The following is a 10,679-nucleotide window of genomic DNA, read 5'->3' as shown; positions in this document are numbered from 1 at the left end:
CGGCGAGCTTCATCCGCGGCGAGGAACGGCAGAACATCGTTGTGCTTCTTCTCCTCTGGCTCCCTCCTCCGCGTCGGTGCTAGCAACGATGGCGGTGAGCAGCTCGGCCCACCAGCGCTGGCCATCCCCCTCTCCGCTCTTCTCTTCTCTAACTCCATTTCTCCTTCTCTCCCTCAACGTTTTCTTTCTTTCTTTCTGTTGATTTCTTTCTTTTTTTTTTCTTTTTTCTGCTGCTATGTGCTGGGTCTGTGTTTGATTTTGGAAGGAAGGAAAAGTTGAAAGGGGTGTGGCGGCTGAAGGGAATGGGAAAATTAGGGTTAGGGTTTTAGGAATTAGCAAATTAGGGTTTCATTTTGAGGACAATTGATAATATAATTAGGGTATAAAATGGTTTTAAAAACTAAGTTTAATCTAATAAAATTATCTTCAAAGAAAATATTATTTGTTCATCAATATATAAATTATTTTTTAATAAATATTCTAATTAAAAAAAATTAGACATAATATGATTAATTCTCTTTATTTCCCAAAACATGAGTATTAAATTATAAAATATTAATTATTTGACCCGAATCATATAAAATTTTTATTCTTTTACAACTATTAAGTTTTATAGTTTAAATATAGAAAATTATTCAATATTATAAGATTAAGTAAAATTTTTAATTTAATTATCAAAACTTAATTTAATTATTTTTAATACAATAATTTCTAAAAATAAAGTCTTTAATGAATTAATAAATTGAAATTAACTCATAATAATATTTTTCAAAAATTTTAAGTCTTACAACCATGATAGTCAATCGTAATTTATTTTGTATTGTACACACTTTGTATAAAATATAGTTAGCTCAGATTCACACTCCTGATAATCTACACTCCTACAAATAGTATAATTTTAAATTATCACAATCAGTCTGTCCATAACAATAACAATGTTTACACCAATAACAACAAAAAATAATTCTTGACTATTATTATAGGATTCAATAATAATGATAATAATAAAATCTACTTACCTATATGGACATATTCAAGAAATTTTAGTGCATTTATAGTATTCGGATTCAAAAATTACATGAAAAAAAACTCTCCAAATTAGGGGTGGCAAAGCGGGTCAGTCCACCCCAACTTATTCCGCCCCGCCTAGTCCCGCACCATAAATGGTGTGAGCCGACCCGCCCCGCCAATTAAAGTGGGTTCAAAATGCTAGTCCGCCCCATTTTATGGCGGATTGGTGGGACGGCGGGCTAGCCCATTTGACTTTTTTAAAAAAAATAAAATTAATCACAAAATAATAATTAAAAAATTAAATATAAATAAAAAATAGTCAAATTATAATGTAATTTTTTATTATCTTTTTTTTTTAATTTTTAACTTTAATAAAATTGTGCAAAATAATATTTGTCAATAGAACCATCTTTATTTTAAAAAATAAGTCAAATAATTTGAACATATATACGAAATTGTAAAATAAAATAAATAAAGTTAATAACTAAAAGAAGAATAAAAATAAAAAATGAAAAAAATGTGTTCCAAAATTATATAATTATTAATTTTGTAGTAGTAATCACTCTTTTATTTAATAAAAATAAAAAAAATAAAAATCTTTAGCCCTGCGGACCCCATCTAAACTCTCAAATTCGTCTTCACTTTCACTATTATAAACTGTCCAGTCGATATTAGGTTCTGGTAAATCAACCTCGACTAATTCTTCAAACTCAACATATAACTTGATAACCGACACTTGTGCTCGTATTTGCTTGCGGATCAAAAAATCACTTGCATACTTACTTCGTTAGCCACATACATTATTTAAAACTAAACGAAACTATCCAATACTAACTCTATAAAGAATATTTGACTCTTTTTAATATTTGATTATCAACACATTTACAAAATATATATTCTTAAATTTCTCACATGTTATTGCAAAAAAAATGACATCACATGAATTTTCACATATAAAACTCACACATGTTTAAGAAAAAAATCTTACCATTAATATATATACTCCAATGAAAATTTTATGATTGTCATTATATGAAAATATTTTATTTTGATTATTGAATAATAAGTTATAGGATTTAATTTTTATATGTTATAAAAGTATTACTTTTATTTAAAGTGTGACTAAACAAATAAATCACACTTTTTAAATAAAGATCATCATAAAAAGATGTTTTTAGCATCTTAATTAAAATAGTTGCCATAATGAAATAAGTAGGTTCAACTTCAACGTGAATATGATTGGACTATTTTCTTTACTTGCAGATAATTTAAAAAATTATTTTTCTAAATAAAAAATATATACAAATTAACAACATATTTATATTCGTAGTCAAATTTTATAAAATAATATCAAATTAGACTTATAATCAAAATACAAATAATAATAATAATAATAATAATAATAATAATAATAATAATAATAATAATAATAATAATAATAATAAATTATTATTATTATTATTATTATTATTAATTTTTGTATTCATAGCCATTACTACAAGAAAAAAGGTTTATCAACACACTTTTTTCTTGTCACGCTTTTAAAATTGATTAGAGATTTGGCTATGTTTTTTTCACACTTCAAAAGTATGCTGAAAAAGGGTCAATGACCATGTTTTTATATGAGTGGCGATTGATTAGAAATTTGATCATGCATTTTTTGTCACGTTTTAAAAGCGTGGTCATAGAGAATAACAAGCACGCTTTTAAAGCATGCTAATAGATTTATATTATAGTGACATTTTAAAACTTTTATCACCATGCTTTTTATTGACACACTTCAAAAGAGTGGCTTAAAGGAATCAACCAGCATGCTTTTGAAGCATGACTAATTTGTTTTTATTTTCATCACTTTTTAAAAGCGTACCCATTTCCTAACCTATTATATATATATATATATATTTGGAAACCCTATTCTCCTAAACAGTTTGCCGTCACTCGCTCTTCTCATTTCTGCACCCCTAACATAGCCATAACTCCCTCTCTCCTATGGGTGTTTAAAATCGATCCGAATCGAACCAAAAAAATAAAAACCTGAACAAACTAAAAATCGAAAAAATCGAAAAATGTGTTTTGTTTTTTGCGGTTTGATTCGGTTTTCGGTTATAACCATGAAATTTCAACCGAACCGAACCGGGCCGGATAAGTAAAAACCCTAAAAAACCAACCCCCAACCCCCAAATGAGCGCTGCGGCTGCGCGACCTAACCCCCACCCCCAATTGAAACCTAGCGCTCTCTTGAGTCTCTTCTACAATCCCGCTCTCTGCACCCAGTCACCCACACCCACGTTCTTGAGTCTCGAGGTCGACGGCGAGAGACCGTTCCTCCCAGGCTCCCACCACCTCGAAGCCTTCCTCCCAACGCCGAAGCCGTTTCACCAACTGCTCCCTGGACCTTTTCACCCCACAGTGCACCACGGTCCACGAAGCCCCAGCCACAGCCAGCACCACCGTCGCAGGCTCGCACCCAGCAGACAGAGCACCATTTCGGGCCACCGACGCAGCAGTAGCACAGCACGACGCCACCACCCACTGACCCAGCAGACCAGCACAACACCACGCCAGTGACGCCACCAGCCAGCAGCACCCAGCAGCGTTTCCCAGTCCCCTACCCAGCCACCGATTCAAGTCATTTAAAGTCAATATGGAGCCCGAGCCACCCATCAGGTATGTAATTTAACTAATTTTTGTTCAATAATCATTGATTCATTGTTGCGGTTTGTTGGCTTTGTTTACTTTATTGTTGGTATTGTTTTTGTTAATTCATTGTTGCTGACTTGCTGTTTGTTGATTCATTGTTTGCCAATTGCTGTTTATTGATTCATTGTTGCTGTTTGTCAGGTAATGTTGGTATTGTTGAATTATTTTATTGTTGGTATTGTTGCTGGTTATTGATTTATTGTTCAGTTTATTGAAATCAGTATGGTAAAAGATAAATTTGAATAATGAGATAATGGAAGCATGTTTGAAGTATTAGAATGTATAACTAGATTTGAATGATGCTGAGGCGGGGAAAGGAGCATGCCATTAGAGTGAGGAAATGGAGGTGATAGGGTTCAATGTTTTGGGTTCTGGAGATGAAGGTGTAATCAAATCCAATAATAATAAGAGATTGGTTATACGGTATAGTAGGATTAAGGTGTGGATGTCTCTCCCAACAACGCCGCTGTCTCCCTCTCTCAACCCGTCACAATCCCTCCCTCCAACCCGTTGCAGCACCTCCGTCCATCCCTCCCTCATCGCTCATGCCCCGCACCGCCGTCTCCCTCTCCCACACCCGTCGCGCCACCCGTCAGCGCCACCGTCATTCCGCTACTCTCTCTTTTTCTCTCTACATGGACTCTCACTCTCCCTCCTCCGTCATCATTACCGGTGCCGGCATCTCTGGTGTTTATCCATGAATCGGCAGCAGGATCCGGAAGGAAACCATCGGTGGCGTCTCCGTCGAGCTCGGTGCCGGATGCATCGCTGGCGTCGGCGGTAAAGATTCGATTCCTGGGTTAGGGGTTTTTTCTAAACTTGATTTTCTATTTTTTTTATTTGTCCAAACTTCTAATTATTTGATTTTTTTCTCATTTTGCTAAGCTTTAAATTATTTAATTTTTGTTATGATTTTTTACTTATTTGTTCTAATTCTTTTTCTGAGGGTTTGTTTCTGTTTTGTTTGTTTTTATGATTTTATGTTATGATTATTTCTTGTTGGTTCTGATTATTTGTTCTGATTTTTTATTTTATTTTTTTTTATTTTGCTAAATGGAAGCCCTATCATCAGTGGGATCTGCATTAGAAAACCATTTGCGTGGAGGGATGTAGATTTTCGTGAAGACTCTAACCGGGAAGACGATAACGCTAGAGGTGGAGAGTTCTGATACTATTGATAACGTGAAGGCAAAGATACAGGACAAAGATGGGATTCCACCGGACCAGCAGCGTCTAATCTTTGCTGGGAACCAGCTTGAGGACGGACGCACTCTGGCTGATTACAACATTCAAAAGGAGTCCACCCTCCATCTTGTTCTGAGGCTCTGTGGCGGTGAACTCTGATTGCTGATTGTGCTGGGGTTGTTTTCTTTCTGATGTTCTCGTTATAGAATTTGGACTTTTGTTACTTTTCCTGTGCCTTATTGATTCTCGTGAATCTGCTACGTGTAATTAAGATTGTACTTTTGTTCTTCTGCTGAAGTATTGATTAATACAGAATAAGATTTGCTTTTGCTATTACTTTGTGCTGTGCATCTTACGTCGTTTGATTTATGCATTTATCTATATATTGAAGTGCTGATCAACGTGCATTAAGTCACTAGTTACTTTGGCTTTCAATTCAGCTCACATACTTGCTATTCTCTCTTCAGATTCTTGCCAAGTGCGAGTTCCTTAACCCTGGTGTCAGTGTCAAAGATCGTGTTGCTCTTCAAATTATCTAAGAAGTACAAATCTTACTGTTTTTTAGGGTTTTTATTTGTCATATTCATATTTGAAGTCTGAATGAATAAAATTTTTAGATAAATTCATAATTTGTGACAAATTACACTATAAGAAAAAAGCACTGTCATCAGTGGGATCTGCATTAGAAAACTATCAAGTCACTACTGATATATGAATTGTACTGATTTCTTATATTGGAGTATATAAAATTTATTTCAACTTGGATAATGAGATTCATTCACTGGTATTCTTTTAATCTTAGTATATGAATTGTACTTTATTATGATACACATGCATTTGTTCGAATAGTACAGATACTTGATACAAGGTTTGAGTGATATGATCATTTGTTATTTTGTTTGTTTATGATGTAAATTGCTTATTGGAATGGTTTCTGATTTTTGTCTTTAATTTTTTGCTAAAGAAATACTAAATGGGGGTTTCTTGAGGGTGTGAGAGTGTCTGGTGCACCGCCACCTAGAATGGTCTTGGTGCAGCAGTGTATCCGTGATAAAGGTGTATTGGCAGTTCTATGCAACTATGTGAGTGCTCAATTCGTTTTTGTTTTTGTATTTGATTGTTGTCTAATGGAATTGAATAGTTAGACAAGAGAGTTTCAATTGCAGGCAGCTCCATTGAAGAAGTTTCAACCTTCAAGATATGTAATAGGCTTATGTACTGCTGTTTGCATTGAAGTTCTGGGTAGTCTTGTAACGATTAATGATGATATATTGGTGTCATGCTTATTCATGCAAAAATTGTTAGAAAATTGATTGATTTTTAACATAATTGATAACCTTGATCATCTTGAGAAATAAAGAAATATGATTCTGATGAGATTATTATAATTTGTGCTCTTGGAGCAGCTGCCCGCTGGTAGTTCTGCCCCCTTGCACAAGTTACATGGTTTTGGAAATTTAAGCGAGACTATCAAGGTACCATAATTTTTTTTAAATAGTATATCATCTTTTGTGGAATGTTCAGTATGATCAATATTCATGTATTTTCTTTGTTTTGTGCAATTAACTTTAAAATATGTAAATGCATTGATCCAAAATTAAAGGTTCCTTTTATTCATGTGTCTTGCATTAATCAATCACAGGATATATGGATATAGGCTTGATTTTTTTTTAACATACATCAATTTTTCAGGTGGGGACTTCTTTTTTGTCTTTTCTCTAGCCAGCAAGATTGCCCCAAGTGTTATTTTTGTCGATGAGGTTAGTATCACATCTATGTGTATTCCTTTTCTGTTATCTTTCTCCGTAAACTTTCCTGGTTAATCTTTTTTTGTTGTCAGGTCGACAGAATGTTAGGAAGACGTGAAACTCCTGGCAAACATGAGACTATGCGTAAAATGAAGAATGAGTTTGTGATGAATTGGGATGGTCTGCGAACAAAAGATAAAGAGCGTGTACTTGTTCTCGCTGCTACAAATAGGCCCTTTGATCTTGATGAGGCTGTTATTAGGAGGCTTCCATGAAGGTAAACATACTATTTTAATATCCTATTCTAAGTGCTAACTTCAGCCATTGGCTCAAATTTTCAATGGCTATGATTTTCAATGGCTATTGATTCTTGAGCTTCATTTCAGTTCAGATGTGTGTGCTTGGTTCTGGAAGCTTGTTTTCTTGTTCATTATTAGATATTTTGTATTGATTGGAGACTAGTTTTGCTTTCTAATCTTTCTCACATGTTATTCTTGTCTTTTGTATGAAGAAAATAAACAGGGTATATTTGATGCTATTCTTCATGGACGCATTGATTTCTCATCGGAAGCTTGGCCTTCCATATCGAGCAGTGCCAAAAATCTGGTCAAGACGTTACATGCTGACGCCAAGGAATGGCTTTCAGCAGTTGAAGTCCTTAGTAAGTTAGTAAATTTGTATTATGTCAAAAGTGGTTTATATTTTATATGTAATTGTATTGCACTATTGTTTATGAAGACCAGCTGGCTGTGTTATATCTTCAGCATAAATCTCTAGTCTTATCTTTGAGATCAGATTTGTTGGAAGGATAACAAAATCAGCGAAGACTGAAAAACTGGCATGAAATAAATTTAATTGTGACACATGGACCTTGCTATATAGAGGTAAGCTTGACATGAAACATGCTAAAATTGATACACGCTTTATTTGTGGCATTGCAGACAACATAGTTCCAGTCTTCTTCTATGTTGAAGAGAAGCTTAAGATTTTTATTTTGATTCATTATGGTTGCTTGCTATCGTTGCAGTCAATGCAATGTTTACATTCCATTTGTCAATGTTTTATGTGATTTTAATGCATACTTTTCACTAATGCTTCCTTGATGCTGGCATGAATTTTTTATACATTAATTCAGTTAATGAAATTATTTGAATGAGATCAGATGGAAATTTTCATTTGTTCACTTTGCTATTAGAAAAATGTACCTATATTTTTTATTTGGGAACCTAATGTATGAAATTGAAATATGCTTTTAGCCTCTAGTATCTGAATTCTGATGCCACACCAAGTCTTGAGAGTTAATATTAATATGTTCAGGTCAGAGGTGGCTAGCTATGGAGGACTGATGTTTACACATGTGACTCGGATCTTGGTGCAGGTACGTATTATTATTATAAAAAGGGAGCTACTAGTTTTGATTACTAAGTGACAAATTTGACATGCTTGAAATTAGTACTGATTTTGCAATTTGTTGTATAGTTTTCATGCATACAGGTTACTGTCGCCCAACAGCTTCTCCGCCTCCGACAGCTATACAAGAGTTGCATGCAACCATTCGTGTGCTACAATTTAGTCCGGATGTTGTTTAGAAATTAGATTAGATTTTTTCTAATATAAAATTGTAATTTTTTTAAATGTTTATTTTGGAAGTTGAATTTATTTTTTCAAAAAGCGTGTCAAAAAACTTATATTTGGAAGAAAGAGGACAAGGCGAAATGTATCCTTCTTGAAGAGCTCATGAGTGACTTGAGAACACGCATCTGAAATTGGCTCTGATTCACCGTTTCCATATAGAACAGTTTTTATGTCCAATATCGTCTTGCTTAGATCTGCAAGATAAGAAAGTGCAAAGATTCTCACTTCCAATTAGAATTCTCACATGAAAGGAAGGGACTTCTATCATTTTCATATGGCTTCATCTTTGGTCTAAATTTATTATGGAAGCAAAAAGGAGCCAGTAAAATTGTACATTTTCACTTTGCGTATTTTCAAACAACATACTTTAATTTCTAGTTTCTACATATATACATGCATGTATGTGGTTGCAAATTTAAGGGAGAAATTCATACAATAGACTTTTTTTTTAATCTTGGGGCACAGTTGTGTTATTTGTGGGCAGCATTATTGGTTCTACTCATCAACACATGATAAGTTTGAGCCAAAGTTTCTAATATAGAGTAATGGTGTACGGAATTATTATTTAATCACTTTCTAGAATCTTAAATATTGAATAAAATAAGTTTGCAATAAAAATATATAAAGTTTAATTTTATTTCGTCGGTGTTTGTCATCTCTCATTAATTAATTTGGTTGCATTATTGGATTAATCAGATTAGTTTTATTTATTTATTTATTTATTTAATTTGGTTGCATTATTGGATTAATCATATTAGTTTTATTTATTTTTTTATTTATGAAGGTTTTTAAGTGAGTTAAGAAGAAAAGATTGAATTAAAGAACTGTTTTTAAATTTAAATAAATAAATTATACAAAAATCTGATTTAGGAAATAATTTCTGGTTTTATCTCGTACGTGTAGAACAAAATTGAAACGGTAAAAAAAAAAGAGTAGGAAAACAGTGACACTTCAATATATCTTGGTTCATCCTTGGTAATCTATTTCTAATTTCCACCACAACAATGGTAAAATTTTCACTATAATCAAATTGAATTACAACTACTAGTGCGAAGAGACTCACACTCTTGTAAACCACTTAAACTATTTCAAATTTAGTAAATCACTTAAGTATTAATCTAACCTAGTTAATGGTAACTAAGTATACTCTAACCGGTACGCTTTCAAATACAAACACTCAAATAATGATTAAATTTTGTTTTTTGTATGAGTTCCTTTTTTTACCTGTTTTTTTATCTTTCAAATTGATCTTAATTCTAGACACAAGAGAATAAGAACAAACTCAATATGATAAAAAAATAGGTTTGTATATCAAATCATATTTTACTTCAATGGTTGCCTTTTTTCTTGTCTTTGTTCTTCTTATATAAAGATTAATATACTCTTCTTTAAGGTTGATATAATTTTCTTTTTCACAAAACTAGTTGTTGCACCAATTATGCTTATGGCTGTTGGCATTAAGGAGAAGATCTTTTCTTCTTTGTTCCTCAAGTTCGAATACAGTAGCTTCTTATATATATATGATCGGATTTTGCCATTTTGGAGTGCATTATTTGTTGTCTTGGTTTTGCATATTTTTTCCTAACTTGACTTGAAACTATTTTTGATTACCTAACCAACTTAGATTGGTCGAGTGATTAGCTCACTCATTCGGTTAAGTAAGTGTGGGGTTCGAATCCCGTCTTGTGCATGTAACATCCCATCGGCTAACGGCAGACCCTTGAATGGAGCTCCAATCCACCTGTCGGATTGGGGGATACCGTAGGCAACCAAAAAAAATCTTTGATTAATTCTTATAATGCTCATCATAATGATTAGTTATAATAGAAAATATTTAATTATGTTTGTCATCATAAAGTACAAAATCAATTATTGACTCAACATTTAAAAAATATTATATTTTAGGTAAATTCAACGCCAATTATTCTAGTTGAATTAAATTGTACTTTTAGAATAGTCTTAAACGAGAATGTCTCTCTATTTAAGCAGTTCCTTGTTTTGTTTTTCTTTGTTTAATTTATTTCAGTCACAAAAAAAAAATTGTACTTTTAGATTATTTCAACGTTTATACAAAAAATACTTAAACATCTTTCACCAAAATTGTTTATATAGATAATCAATCTAGAATTAACTCTGTCAATTATCTAAGATAAGCAGTGCTTATTGTTAAAAAAATTGTAAATTTTTTTTGCAGTTAATTTAGATATGTGAAGTAAAAATCAGTAAAACATCTAACTAGGACAGTAAATTAGATAAAAAATAGATATGTGGTAAAAAAAAAAATGACCCAAAAATATTATATATAAAATAATAAAAAAAATCTATTTTTAAAAATTAATACTGTAAATATAATATATGATAAAGTTTAGTAAATTTGTTTTATACATACAGTTAATTTTG

General features: G+C 32.5%; 1 protein-coding gene across 2 annotated transcripts; it reads left to right on the top strand.

Moving 5' to 3' along the window:
* The first annotated feature begins 3,197 nt into the window (after positions 1 to 3,197).
* On the top strand, positions 3,198 to 8,720 carry LOC107613360 (calcium-dependent protein kinase 15). 2 transcript variants are annotated; one of them, XM_088496797.1, is made up of 9 exons: positions 3,198 to 3,678; positions 4,772 to 5,978; positions 6,063 to 6,371; positions 6,589 to 6,656; positions 6,737 to 6,921; positions 7,156 to 7,305; positions 7,383 to 7,528; positions 7,962 to 8,022; positions 8,124 to 8,720. In XM_088496797.1, exons 5-7 carry the CDS (start codon positions 6,822 to 6,824, stop codon positions 7,454 to 7,456), a joined length of 324 nt encoding a protein of 107 aa, XP_088352923.1. In that variant the 5' UTR covers positions 3,198 to 3,678; positions 4,772 to 5,978; positions 6,063 to 6,371; positions 6,589 to 6,656; positions 6,737 to 6,821; the 3' UTR covers positions 7,457 to 7,528; positions 7,962 to 8,022; positions 8,124 to 8,720. The 2 variants fall into 2 exon arrangements, with proteins under 2 accessions (XP_088352923.1, XP_088352922.1); XM_088496796.1 differs by having other exon boundaries at positions 7,383 to 8,022.
* The last annotated feature ends 1,959 nt before the right edge of the window (positions 8,721 to 10,679 follow it).

This window comes from Arachis ipaensis, chromosome B8 (genome assembly GCF_059453495.1).
Source record: "Arachis ipaensis isolate K30076 ecotype BB chromosome B8, ASM5945349v1, whole genome shotgun sequence".
In the NCBI taxonomy this organism is placed as follows: domain Eukaryota; kingdom Viridiplantae; phylum Streptophyta; class Magnoliopsida; order Fabales; family Fabaceae; genus Arachis; species Arachis ipaensis.
This window is presented reverse-complemented; position numbering and strand designations above follow the sequence as displayed.

Coding starts and splice junctions, on each gene's coding strand:
- LOC107613360 (XM_088496797.1), top strand. CDS start 6,822: ATGGTCTGCGAACAAAAGATAAAGAGCGTGTACTTGTTCTCGCTGCTA. Junction 6,922..7,155: donor ATTAGGAGGCTTCCATGAAG/GTAAACATACTA, acceptor TTTTGTATGAAG/AAAATAAACAGGGTATATTT. Junction 7,306..7,382: donor TTCAGCAGTTGAAGTCCTTA/GTAAGTTAGTAA, acceptor TTGTTTATGAAG/ACCAGCTGGCTGTGTTATAT.